Source organism: Rhipicephalus microplus, chromosome X, assembly GCF_043290135.1.
Source record: "Rhipicephalus microplus isolate Deutch F79 chromosome X, USDA_Rmic, whole genome shotgun sequence".
In the NCBI taxonomy this organism is placed as follows: Eukaryota; Metazoa; Arthropoda; class Arachnida; order Ixodida; family Ixodidae; genus Rhipicephalus; species Rhipicephalus microplus.
The window spans coordinates 273,959,149-273,973,799 of NC_134710.1; the positions used below are offsets into that span (position 1 = coordinate 273,959,149).

Here is a 14,651-nt window from a genome sequence, read left to right on the forward strand (position 1 = left end):
ACTGCAGCGCGCAGGAATGTTTCACTCTGCGATTCTGTCGAAAGGGATATTTATGCCACGCATAGAGGCTGAGACGAATGCATCGCTCGCGAGCGTCGGATGGGAGTTATTCAATATTTGGTATGGGTGACTCGACGCATTTTCTTCTCGTCCGTTTGCAGGCTATACAAATCTCCCGACTGCAATCCTTGTCAACGCGGCCATGGTGTTTCAAAACCTTCGTGTGTGCTGCTGCCGTACGAAGCGACATATATGATTGCACAACCTCTTGTCGCAGGAATATATCATGAGATAACCTTTAATCAAAGCAGATTGGCCGTCAAACGCGAACGCAACCAATGCCTTCTTCATTGATTGATATGTGGGGTTTAACGTCCCAAAACCACTATATGATTATGAGAGACGCCGTAGTGGAGGGCTCTGGAAATTTCGACCACCTGGGGTTTTTTAACGTGCACCCAAATCTGAGCACACGGGCCTACAACATTTCCGCCTCCATCGACAAGGCAGCCGCCGCAGCCGGGATTCGATCCCGCGAGCTGCGGGGTCAGCAGCCGAGTACCTTTGCCACTAGACCACCGCGGCGGGGCATGCCTTCTTCAAGAACCCAGCTTTGGTTTGATTTTGGGAGATCAGCCTGACACCTCACCAATTACGTAACGCAGCTGCCAACATTTAGGTGCTCTATTTGAACAAACAAAATGCTTTCGTAGGAGATGCTTGCACGAAGTCCAAAATCCGAAGCCGCAATTTGTAGTCAAAATCTAATTTATCGACGGCACGCACAGCCACTCGCGCGGCTGGTTCATATGCCGTGGACATGGTTTGGCTTGGCGAATAGCGCCTTTTGAAATCACTTTGACAGCATGCTCGCGATGGGAGGGAGTTGCAAGACCACGTGCGGCCGTTTGTTTGCGTGTTTCGGCTCAGCACGCAGTCCACGTGCTGGCAACGTGCGACTCCGAAAGGCCGAGACAAAGGCGTTCGCGAGTCGGCACCAAAGTCTGTCGGCGCCGTATACTGCCTCTGCGGGGGCGCGTTCGCCTTTTCGTGCCATCGCCGAATGCGCAGTCACGACAGAACCACTCCGACGATCTGCGTTCGTCCTTCCTCCCGCCCTCTTGCTCTGCCCTCCTCCGCGGCCCATTCGTCCTCGCCAGGTGGCCCCAGGGTGCGAATCCGACCGGCGGGAAAATAAACACCGGCCCGTGGACCCCGTCCGAAATCGTAAAGCGGCCGCGCTTACGAACATAAACGCTCGCGCGCCGCTTGCGTGGGCCTCACCCAATTGTTTTACTGCTGGCATCGCTTTCCTAGCCGCAAAGCTAATTACGTGCAACGTCCCAGAAAGTGAGTTTGCTTTTAGGCAACATACACACACACACAAAAAAAAAAAAACTGGGGAGGGGGGAATATCACGATGATATATAACATTTCAGTCACTCCACATTCCTTGTTAGAACTTTACTTTGAATTGTACTTCTCCTGAGCCGAACTTAGACTATACTCTCATGTCCCACATTGTTTGCGAATTTTGCATAGGTAACTGGCAGCTTTAGCTACATTAATACTATATACTGGTATTATGATAATAATAGCTCTATGTTGGTATAAGTGATGCTAATATGTGGGCTTAATAGTATTGAGGCATCCAGTGAACATAACTCGGGAAAGAATTTAGAGCCGCATTGTCATTGTGCAACTTCAACGCACAATGTCATGTTAGAATACGTGCTACGAATCACACCTGACGCTGGAGTGCACTTTTCCTCTACTATTATTGCTTAAGAAAATAAGCCGACGTTGCGAAGCTCAGTTTTTCTACAACATAAATTAAATTCCATGTATATTTCAGAATGTGAATATATTTGCCTTCGATAAGGTGAGTATATAAGGATAAGAACGAGCTGGTTTCGAATTCAAACTTACGCATTTAGAGCATAGTATCGGGCAGTTGCCCGTGCGTCGATGTTGAATATGTGACTTACTAACAAATTTCCTTAATCAGTATGCCCTCGTTGAGGTTGGAGACGTATTTTGATGCATAAGATCTTCACGGTAGAAAAAACGGTGCGGCCCATTCTGCTAGAGTAACAGTGCAGATTTACCTAAAGCTATTGGCGCTCTGTAATCGCTGTCACGCTGCGTAAGATTATACAACCCGTTGCGCGGGAATGACAGTCTTACCCCATCCCCTCGCCCCCGTCACTTCCTTTTCGCGCTTATCGAGCGAGATATGATTTTCTAACGACGACACTCTACAGAGCCGAAATTCACCAGTCTTGACATACGGGCCGCCGTTTGGGATCACCCTATGCCCTCTGACACTAAGCTGAGCCGGCGCTGTCATGGCGCTGCACGCAACTGCACTCAGGAGTCGTATAATTTAGCTTGGCACGCTGGCGCAACGCTTGGCCTGTTCCTGGAGCGACCCGTCGCTGTTTCTCCAGTGCGATTTGGGAAGTTTTTCGCTTCGAGACGGACGTCTCTGTTTACTCTTGGTTCCGCCGGGTTCGAGATGAACGGCGCCTGCCTTCGCGTAGCTGGATGTCGGCCCGCAGGAAGGCGGGGATAGACGGCCGCGAGTGAAAGGAGGCTTCGAGAGGGTGATGTGTACGGAAAGCCGGTGGTCGTAAAACGGCCGCCTGCGTGCCGACGATCAGTTGACGGATGCCAAAAACCTGGCGTTTCGATGGTACGCTTGCCAGTTCGTCCTCCTTTGCTCGTTTCGAAACGAGGAACTCACGGTCGCGCAAACGATGGGGGTCAGTGCGCTCGTCGATCAGCGGAAATGGTGAATCTCTATTCGCTAAATGTGCGCGATAGATATGTGACCAATATAGTAGCTCGCATATGTGACCGTATGGGCTCGTAGATAACCGATGATTGTGGTCTACGTTTAGACTAAGCTGAATGGAGGCGCAAATGGGTTTTATTATTTGCAGTTGATGGTTCTCGGACCAGCATTATAGCGTTAGCAGGAGACGGAATACGAAAGAGTGGTTGCAGAAGAAGAAAGCTAGGAAAGCTGGAAATACGATACATATCGACCTCATACTTATTTTCGTGGGCTCACATTTCATTTGTGTGGCGCGTGTTGTTTTTCGGGACCAATGCGCGTCCTCCGTATATTTAGAAAGTGGAGGCCGGTGAATATCGAGCCACGTCGATAACTACGACACTAGGACGTAGCGTTAAATGTAGATACGCTCAAAGCGTTATGTTTCTACTGTACGATTCAGCCGGCTTTAAAACGAGACATGTCTGCAGGAGTGAAGTGCTCGCAAAATACGTGCTAAACCTCGGGTGTATGCCTGCAAGAAGAGGCCCAGTACATTAGCTGCCCCGATGCACCCTAAGTTTGTCCGCGGCGCCTGCCACATACAGCGCGAATGCCCACACGTGTATATTCGGCAACAGGCGCACGCACTGACACCATACATTGACACGGCGTGCACCGACAAGCGGCCGAGGAAAGTGGTTCGCAGTGGCTGTTTATGGCGGGCAGGCCCCGGAGCATCTGTATAATGACCCCGGTGGATAGCTCCATCTGCGGCCCCTCCACTCCCCGCGTTCGATTAATCCTAAATCCAGGGCTATCCCCGCGGCTCTCACACCCATGCTGCGGCCTCTCGCACTCTCTCGTTTCTTCTGTTTCTCTTGTACCGCCTTCCTGCCACTTCCTTCTTTTTTCCACCTCCTTTCCCGGCAAACGCTGACGTAAAACGAGACTGGTTTCACCTCTTCGCCTCTTCGGGATCAAAGTAGCCTCGTGGTACCCACCTAGTGCCGTATTTTCCGCGCCATACTTGCGTCCCTCGATCTTGCTAGTCAGTTTTGCGAGCGACTGTTGCTTTATGTGGGGTGTACTTAAATTGTTGAAGGTGAAACCTGCTCGTTTCACCTTTGAAGAACTTTGCTTCTTGCACTGCGTCATGGTGGAAAAAGATTACTGCAACGATGAGCCAAATGGAGCTCATTCGATGACTTCAGTTGTCGTTCGCGCGTTATACAAGTGACACAAAAGATGCTAGCTATTCTGACACACGCCTCACTTCAAGCACGCAAATAACTAATGATTTTGGGGCTGTCTGCTTTGCAGCTCTGCCAGATCAGAAATTCGCATTGCGTAAAAAGTGGAACAGAGGTAAGATATCAACACTGCGTTTGAAAAATACGCGTACAAATGGAATTGGTGGTTATTTTGGCAAAACATTAAATGCCGCATCGATCGTAAAATCGACCAATGCGAGTTGGGCGAAATATCACCACCTCGTGATGACGTCATCATATAACGACATCATCCTTGATTTGATTGATATGTGGGGTTTAGCGTCCCAGAACCACCATATGATTATGAGAGACGCCGTAGTGGATGGAGGACTCCGGAAAAATTCGACCACCAGGGATTTTTTAACGTGCACCCAAATCAACGACATCGTCCTTGCACACGTATCAATAAATTTTTTTAGGTAATTTTAACGTCATCAGGGCGTCAATGTGACGTCACATGACGGGATTGCTGGCCAAGCGTGAACCGATGACAGAGCAGTGCGAAACCAGGTGTGTTTTCGAGTGATGGCGGGGCAGCATCACTAAATCGACTGAGAAAAGGAATAAAAAAAAAGGAAGACGGCTTTCGCCTTAGAATCGTCTTAGGAGAATGAACAAGCCACCTTGTGAGTTTACATTCAAAAACAGGGTACCATTTGCCCCAGAGAGCTGCTTTCATGATAAGAAAAGTTTTCGCAAGTATGAAAACAGGTAGTATTGTTACGTGAGGCTGTGGCTGAGCTACATTGTAGTGCGTTCGTACTCGCAATGCTCGAAGGTTCGAGAAACTGAGTTTAAGAATTGCGGCTACTCCATTCAGAGCGTATAAATAAACGGTTGGAAAAGGATATGTGCGAGGGCTGTTCGGTAAATTTTAGTGTATGGTACATTCTGCAGAGGCAGTGCACGTACGCCAGCTGAGTGGCTGCTTCCCGATCTCCTTCAGAGAAACCGAGTCTTCTACGCCGGCAAAGGTGGCAGCTCGGACTGCGGCGGTGACGAAGAGCCCGAGTGCGCCGGGGAGGGACCTAATTGGGACCTCGGGAGTTGGGGAGAACAGGACCGGTGCCGCACAGCTGAACCCCACCCGGAGATTCAAGCTCTCGCCGTGAGCGCGCCTCGGTCGCGGCGGCCTCATTTCTCCGGCCGGACGGAGTGCCGGAATGATCGGGAAGAACCAACTGCCGTGCGCGACTGCGCGAGGCATGCTGTTCGCAGCGCAGACGTGGGATAAACTGCGTCTGTCGTTCAGGTGTGCCGACCAGCTGGTCCAATCCGTCTGGGGATATATATATATATACGTATACACAGGCACTCGCGTTTCAATCTCACTTCCGATGAGATTGGTCTGTCCAGAGGGAACGGCGTGGTTGTCGTCTCCCACGCTTCCGCGTCATCAAGTTCGGCCGTATACATATACGTATATAGTAGTTTCGTTCAGCGCCGAAAAGTGGAAGCGAAGCTTCGAGTGAAGAACAAAGGCAACGTCCTTCCAAATCGATCGAAAAGAGACATTCTGAGCTGACCACCTAAATTGTCTTCTGTTCGCGTCAAATGGAGGACACAGCGAAGGCAGCCGCGAAGCAAGTGACTCGCAAACGGCCCCGCCGCGGTGGTCTAGTGGCTAAGGTACTCGGCTGCTGACCCGCAGGTCGCGGGTTCAAATCCCGGCTGCGGCGGCTGCATTTCCGATGGAGGCGGAAATGTCGAGGCCCATGTGCTCAGATTTGGGTGCACGTTAAAGAACCCCAGGTGGTCAAAATTTCCGGAGCCCTCCACTACGGCGTCTCTCATAATCATATGGTGGTTTTGGGACGTTAAACCCCACAAATCAAATCAAGTGACTCGCAAGCGGTCGCAGTTCCCATACGCGTTGGCTTCGCGTCGAGAATATTTTTCCGCTAGAGAGAAGGTCGGGCGATGACGTGAAATAAACGAATGCCCATGAGTATGCTAGCGTGTATTTCATCAGAAGAATGGTAAGTTGGGCTAGTTGGTACTGATCCATAAGGTATGTAACTGCGCAAAAAACTGACGGAAACAAGAAGGAGAGAAAAAGGACAGACAAGCGCAGACTATCAACTGACGCTTTATTGCAAGAACGAGGCAATATATATAATAGGCAGAAAAAAGCAAGAGGGGGCAAAGGGGGAGGAGAAAAAAAACACGAGGGACCAAATCACCAAACTTAGGCACATCAAGCATAGCACACCCGTCATACAAAACCAAGATAGCTTAACTCCTTATCATGTATGGCCACAGAGGGAACACTAACACACGACACAGATTTCTTGTGAATATGCGCAGCCTCAATAAGTTCGCGCACTCTTTGGTTCTTATGCCGGAACAACACAGAAGTATCACCGAACAGCGGAGCGCAGCCGCATTTCTTACAGTGGGCTGCCAGATGAAGGCCGGAGTGGCCTTTTAAAGAATTAAAATGTTCTCGAAGTCTAACATTTAGACAGCGACCTGTTTGTCCCACGTACACACGACCGCATGACAAGGGTATGGAGTAAACAACACCGGTGATACAAGATACATAATTATGAATATGACTAACATTGCATGTGTGTTGCTGGACATTTCGCCGATTCGCGACTCGTCTATCTACTTTGGCACATAAAGTGGATAACCTGTTCCTGGCAGAAATAACCACTTGGACATCATATCTTGATGCAACCTTTTTCAGGCGGTGGGTAAAACCATGAATATAAGGAAGAACAGCAAAAATTTTATGCTGCGCCTTCTCATCCAGGTCACAACCATTACCTGGACCTCCTTTATACTTCTTAATCAACTTCTCGCAGACCTTTACCAATAAGTCCCGTGGATATCCTGCCTGTCTCAGTTTTTGCACCTGTCTCAGTTTTTGCATTTAGTCGGTAAAAGTTTTTCTGGGCAGGTGCAAAAACTGAGACAGGCAGGATATCCACGGGACTTATTGGTAAAGGTCTGCGAGAAGTTGATTAAGAAGTATAAAGGAGGTCCAGGTAATGGTTGTGACCTGGATGAGAAGGCGCAGCATAAAATTTTTGCTGTTCTTCCTTATATTCATGGTTTTACCCACCGCCTGAAAAAGGTTGCATCAAGATATGATGTCCAAGTGGTTATTTCTGCCAGGAACAGGTTATCCACTTTATGTGCCAAAGTAGATAGACGAGTCGCGAATCGGCGAAATGTCCAGCAACACACATGCAATGTTAGTCATATTCATAATTATGTATCTTGTATCACCGGTGTTGTTTACTCCATACCCTTGTCATGCGGTCGTGTGTACGTGGGACAAACAGGTCGCTGTCTAAATGTTAGACTTCGAGAACATTTTAATTCTTTAAAAGGCCACTCCGGCCTTCATCTGGCAGCCCACTGTAAGAAATGCGGCTGCGCTCCGCTGTTCGGTGATACTTCTGTGTTGTTCCGGCATAAGAACCAAAGAGTGCGCGAACTTATTGAGGCTGCGCATATTCACAAGAAATCTGTGTCGTGTGTTAGTGTTCCCTCTGTGGCCATACATGATAAGGAGTTAAGCTATCTTGGTTTTGTATGACGGGTGTGCTATGCTTGATGTGCCTAAGTTTGGTGATTTGGTCCCTCGTGTTTTTTTTCTCCTCCCCCTTTGCCCCCTCTTGCTTTTTTCTGCCTATTATATATATTGCCTCGTTCTTGCAATAAAGCGTCAGTTGATAGTCTGCGCTTGTCTGTCCTTTTTCTCTCCTTCTTGTTTCCGTCAGTTTTTTGCGCAGTTACATACCTTGTGTATTTCATCTTGTCTGGTTTGTTTTATCTGGTTTAGCTTCACAAATTGACTCGTTTGGTGAAAGACGTCCTAGAGGCGTCTGTAATTTCGACCACCGGGGATTCCTTAACATGCACGGACGTCACAGTGTACGAGGAAATCTAGTTTTTCGCCTCGAATGAAATAGTTTTAAACTGGCGTCTTACGCCTCGCTTATCAAACGATATCACGCCCGAAATGAAATGCGATCAAACTCGTGTCTTACGGGTGAGCAGTCAAGTACCGTTTAACCGCTGAGCCACCGCGGCCGCTGCTTGGGCACTTCTGAGTGTCAGCCGTGCTCAATGTGCGTTGTTTGCCTTCTAACTCTTACTACGCGCCCCGCGTTGCCATTTCTGGACTGTAATAGCACTATATCCGTCGACACATACGTTATCACAAGCGTGAAAAAAAAAAAGAGAGATGAAATGAACATTCTATTCGACGCACTGGTTAGGTGAACTTTATTGGCAACAACCTACGTCACTTTAATGTTAGCAAGTTACCTGAAAAATGTGGCGTTAAGGCCCGCACTTCAATATTTTACCACTGCGTGCACCTATCACAGACTAAGATTCGAAGTTTCACGTTGTGTTCCTGTTCGCCGTGGGTAGCATAAGAACCTTGAAGGACAAAGATATCCTGTTTTTACTGCTGGAAGCACTGAAATATCTGCTTTGTGGGTGTGACTTGCACGAACTATCGAGGATGAAACAGAGAACTGCAACTGTTTCACATTCACTACCAATAAAGTAATATTTTGCTATTTGAAGGACAGTTTCGTTTGTGCGCTCGATCGCAATGAAATGAACACACACCTATCATCCCCGCCCCCTCTCTTGTTGAAATTTTTTGGGAAGCACATTAACAAACAGGCAAAAAAGATAGCGTCTCCGAGGAGGAGTACCATATGTCTCCCTACTTAAAAGCATGAACAAGCTACACGTAAGAGTACAACAGAAAATGAAAGAACGGTGCGTCGGTGATGACGCCTGACATGCTGCTGACGAGGAAACACAGAATAAAGAAGCTAGTGTGTGTATAACGTCGTACAGCCTTGTCAAGAATAAAACAAAGAGTAGGGGAAAAGGGGGGGGGGGGGCTGGAGTAGCACTGCCAAAAGGCAAGATTCGTAGTGACAGTTTTTCATTATTTATATCCCCTAGCAAACAGGTCCAAGTTCCAAGTTTTATAATCGAGAAGTGACGTGAACTCTTTATTGAGGCCCCGCCGCGGTGGTCTAGTGGCTAAGGTACTCGGCTGCTGACCCGCAGGTCGCGGGTTCGATTCCCGGCTGCGGCGGCTGCATTTCCGATGGAGGCGGAAATGTTGTAGGCCCGTGTACTCAGATTTGGGTGCACGTTAAAGAACCCCAGGTGGTCGAAATTTCCGGAGCCCTCCACTACGGCGTCTCTCATAATCAAAAGGTGGTTTTGGGACGTTAAACCCCACAAATCAATCAACTCTTTATTGAAATCGCTCATGCGAGAGTGCACAACGGCCTATTAGTTGCAGCCAGACCATCGATACAGGCGTATGCGAGAAACAGACCCTGAAATGACTTTTCTCCTCCCGGCTAGCATGAAGCGAGGCAACTCCGGTCTGCTACACCGAATTCGCCTGGGTGTTGCATTCGGTCGCCGTTACAAACACCTCAACCGCCGTGCGTACAGCCGGAACTGTGAACATTGCCGAGTGTGCAAAACGACGGCGCATCTATTTTGGGATTACTTAACGTGTCGCAAAGAAAAACTTTCGTTTCAACGTTGGCAGGAATAGGTGTGGCAGCGCTTAGTGAAGGTGGCATTTTATCAGCAGTGTGTGATCAGTCACGACCAACAACTGCTATAAAGGCTGTGATAGCTTTCCTGAAAAGTACAAAACTGGACACTAAATTCTAGCGAAGCCACAGTACTGCGTCGTTATTGTATATGCGCATAACTTGTTTTCCCCCACCGTCACGCTTCATCCCTTATTTTTTCTTTTCCTTGACCTTCTTCCCCTGTGCAGAGTATCAGGCTAGAGCGAAGTAGCTCAGGCTGACTTCTCTGCCTTCTAATAGGTTATCTCTCTCTCAAAAGCTGAAGAAACACCAAGATGAAGACATAGAGCAAGCAGAAAACGACAAATGCGACTTATATATAGACCACTCACAAAAAGCAAAACTAAGCCCGCAAAGAAGGAGGGAGTGATAAAACGTCAAGACAGCCTTCTTCGGCACCGCCAATTTTCATCTGCTAATGAAACGCTCCTGTTCTATCACATATGAACTAAGCAAACTGTCAAAGAGTCTGCAAAAAGCAGTGTTATTTATTAGAAAACATTCTAGTTTACACATAAATGGCATCTCCGACGAGTGCCGCTCACGTACATGCCCCTCGTTGCCTGCGTCGTAATCTGGCATGAAAAGTGGCTTACTGTTACTGCCCTGTTTATTGGAATCAAGAAACCTTACAAGCCCGAAAACTTACTCGCATGCTTTTTCCCCCCTTTGGCTTGGTCAGTGACAGCAGGTTTTCTTTCATCGTGTTACCTGACCAGAAGAATGTTCGTCGAACGCTTTTCCACATAAGACCGTGCCACTCATCAGCAAGAATTCAAGTGAATCCGCTCCTGAGGTATCTATGAAAGCAAGCTAGTTATAAATACATTTACAAATATGCATTGTTGAGCGAGCTCGTAAAATATACTAAATGAAATGGAGCACAAAACTTTACACGCATGAGGCACAGGTGTTCACGCATCACGCATAAATAGTAAAAAAAACATTTTCTTAACATTGTTAGACATGTGCGCATTGATCATTAAATAAAGGCCTCCAACAAATCATTTAAGGACGCTATCAACTACGTTTTGCGGATAGAGATTGAATAGTGATCGTGCAAGTCATTGTTTTAGTCAACTAGGGTGCTCTGAAGAGTAAAGAAGTTGTGGAATGCGAGAGCTGTAAGCTTGTGAGTGCTCTTTATTAGACGGGGTGGCGATAAGCCTAACAGTGATACTTTCTTTTTAAGCTTCAATAAGATTGATAAACTTTGAATGATTTGGTAGCTGCACGTTTTTAGTATGCGCATGTCTTACAATCTTGGAGAAGTTTCGTTCTAGGACGCAGTGTACAGCGATGAACTCACTTGTCAGTGAGCACCTGTCTCTCTAATCCCTATCAAATTTTTGTGCTTGATTCTACCCCCGAAATTATTATACTCGACCAGCTTTTATTGCGGTGTTCGTTTGGTGAAATTAGTGGTTAAAAAGAATTCCTTTTGGGGCTGTGCACTTGGAAGAGAGCTTCACTCAGTATACTGTAACCCTCGTACACGTAACAATCACTTTGCCAATGCACATTTCTGCGCATCAAAATCTGCGCCATAAATATGGAGGGCCAGTTCACCGGCTATTACGATTTTTTGAGTAAGCTTGCTCAGTGCGCACTGGATTATGCGTCAGATACAGTTGCGTGGAGACAATGGAACAGTATTGCGTTTGCGTCCGTGCTTCAATGTCACAAGCAAGGTCTTCATTAAAGTGTGCTAGAACGGTAGCATTTCGCACGACCTTACAATCCTTGATGTATGGCTTCTTCCTTCGCAGGCTCACAAAACAACACCTGTAGTATCGCTGCTATTAATCGCTCGCATAAGACTGCTTCACCAATGTACTGTAAGGAAAATAACATCAACTTATCAGTGGATACCGGGCCATTCCGGTATCTATGGAAATATTAGGGCGAATGAGGTCACCTGATCAGCTCATGATCTCCATTTAGTAGCAACACCGTTATTTAGAATAGACGCAGCTTACAAGGCTCCGTGCTCTCCCACGTGAACTGACCCTCGCACAGTGATACTCGGCGGAATTTACCGGTCCTTGTCTTCTCAACGTGTATCCGAATCTACAGCTCCGTCTTCCGCCGGTAATATCTAGAGCCGAGAAGACGCTCCTGTACCGCCTGAGGCTTGAGGTGACATGCAGTAATTTTTTGCTTCGAGTAAATGATCGTACATCTTCTGTGTGAATTTCCTCACTTCAATGCGCAAAAAAAAAATGTTTGGAGAGTGTGAGATGGACTCGACAATCGCCTTTTGTCGGAGAAAAGGGTCTTGGGACGCTGGCCGAGACCGTCCGCAGCACGGAAGGCTTTGAGAGCGTTGTTGCATTTCTTGTAGGCAACTGGTCTTAGAGAAAGACTTCAAACTGTTTGGTATATCGTTTTCTGCTCTCCCTTTCCCCCGCTTCTTCATTTTTCTCTTTTTTTTTCTTTTTGTAAAATTTCTTTTCCATCATACTCTATTCTCCTTACCTCTTTCCCCAGCACACAGCAGCCCGCCAGTGTGAGTGCTCGTTAACCTCGCTGTCCTTTCATCTATTTCTTCCTCCTCCTCCTGGTATCACTACAAAGTGTTCGTAACCTTTTAGCAAGTGTCACGTATTTTTAGGGGCGAAGCTCCTTAGGGCTTGGGCTGTGCGTCCCCTGTAGCCTGTATGTAGCCACCTCTAGTTTAGTTCTTGCAGTGTTCACTAGATGGCGGTACCGTCCCCTGTATGTAGCCACCTCTAGTTTAGTTCTTGCAGTGTTCACTAGATGGCGGTACCGTCTCCTGTATGTAGCCACCTCTCGTTTAGTTCTTGTAGTGTTCACTAGATGGTGGTACTTGTAGCTGATGATGAAAAGATGCAAGATGTTATAAACTAGAAAGCGGTACTTGTAGTTGATGAAAGACGCGAGATCTTATAAAATAGGAATGATGTCACATATCGACCGGGAACATCAAGACATTCATAGACACTGCGTTACGAAATTATGAGAACAAATACAAGAATGGACCATTTGTACTACTTGGAGAATTTAACGTGGCTATCATAGACAATAATTGGCTTATCCAACATATGGCTTCTAGATATGCACTCAGACGTATATCGTTTGACCATATGAAACCTACCACGATCCGAGGAACTTGCATAGACCTAGTATTTGCAAATTGCCCACTGCAACCCATACAGGAACCGCTCTCCCTTCATTTCACAGACCATAAAGCCGTCATAATGAAGGGACACCGCAAGCCATCCATCGTCTAAGAACAAATAAAAGTTGATTTGTGTATATACACACACAGCGTTTCTCACGTATTTACATGATGATCGACTGGGCGAATTACACGGAAGATTCACAGTTTACCGATGAATCCCTCCGGAGCTTCGCCCATTCATCATCATTCACCCCGTGAATATGCCGTAATTTTTTTATTCCATAAGTTAACTATATAAGGTTAGTGCTGTAAGGAAGAGAAGCTTCATTTTCTTGATGTTGCGTATTTCGTCACCGTGTGTATCCACGTATTCAACGGCAATCTCTCGCGTCCGCAGACTGCGCGCCAGTTCGGCACTGGTGCGTGCGTTATGCACATACTATAGAGTGGCGGCAGAGAGGGGTTCGCATTGAACTTGCAAAGAGTGTCGGCGCATAATGAGCGCCACGAGTGCCCATAAACGTCACGCGCTACGGGTCCCCCACGGCTGTCAGTGTGAGTAAGTGTTTCCTGACCTCGTCTCGCAGATCTTCGAGGGCAACACCAACACGTACACGGAGGTGCGGCGCACCCTGGACCCGCCCGTGATCGCCTCCAAGGTGCGCGTGGTGCCCTACAGCAGCATCCTGCGCACGGTCTGCATGCGCATCGAGCTCTACGGCTGCCCCTGGACGCGTGAGTATCATGCGGGCGGGCTGGGCGAGAGAGCCCGCGGCACCTTCCATGAGAATATCATCCCGTATCCTTGAACGCTGCGTCAGTTAGACACAAATCAAAAGAAGGCAGCAACTTGTTTTTTGTGCCCCGCCGTGGTGGTCTAGTGGCTAAGGTACTCGCCTGCTGACCCGCAGGTCGCGGGATCGAATCCCCGCTGCGGTGGCTGCATTTTCGATGGAGGTGAAAATGCCGTAGGCCCGTGTGCTCAGATTTGGGTGCGCGTTAAAGAACCCCATGTGGTGTAAATTTCCGGAGCCCTTCAATACGGCGTCTCTCATAATCGTACGGTGGTTTTGGGACGTTAAGCCCCACATATCAATTAATCAATCTTGATTTTGTGAGTATTGGTGAACGATAGTGTGTTACAAAAAAAAAACGCAGCATATCCACGGAGTGAATCGTGATGAGTGGCTCGAAACGTTGGAGCGTTTCATCGCTGAACAGTGAACTATCCAAGAATATTGCCCACTACATCATCAAACACACACGTGACAAACACTGTATATATTAATACAAGAAATTTTAATATTAGTAAGAAATAGTTATACGTCGCTTCCGCTCCCCCTTCATCATAACGGCTTTTTGGTCGGTTAAATGGTGGATCAGTGTGGGGGCGTAGTGGGCAGTCTGCAAGGGTGAAGTAGTGGGCAGTTTGCAAAGCTGAAACTACAGGCGGTTACGTACACACATACGAGGGATGGACAGAACCACGCCTTTAGGAGCTTCGTCCCTAATAAACTTTTGGCGTTACCAGTGGTTATTTCGAAGGTCAACAAGTTGACGCTTGCAGATTTTTTTCTGCTTATCCACCCACGCAAGTGCGATGCATGAAACTGTCAATTCGACCACCTATTCAAAGTGAACTGAGACATAAGACCGGCATTTGGAGTTTCCCAGTACATCTGTCACGTAGTATTTTTGCCAACACCTGCCTTGCTAATACGAGAACTAAGAAAAGGGCCAGTATCTGCCGCCAAGTGAAGGTCGCGATCACGCAATCTCGTTTGGGCACTCGTCTGACCTCTTCAATTACCCCTAGTACCGTCACCAACACCTCGCAGTTTTCACTGCAGTCG

At 47.5% G+C, this 14,651-nt stretch overlaps 1 protein-coding gene across 3 annotated transcripts in view; it reads left to right on the forward strand.

Annotated features, from left to right (window-relative positions):
* Ddr (discoidin domain-containing receptor 2) overlaps positions 1 to 14,651 on the forward strand; it is a 279,939-nt gene that overhangs the window by 240,658 nt on the left and 24,630 nt on the right. For all 3 annotated transcript variants that reach the window (XM_075879176.1, XM_075879177.1, XM_037414002.2), the window contains exon 5: positions 13,386 to 13,533. In XM_075879176.1, coding sequence (XP_075735291.1) covers positions 13,386 to 13,533 — 148 coding nt within the window. The remainder of the gene's footprint in view (positions 1 to 13,385; positions 13,534 to 14,651) is intronic.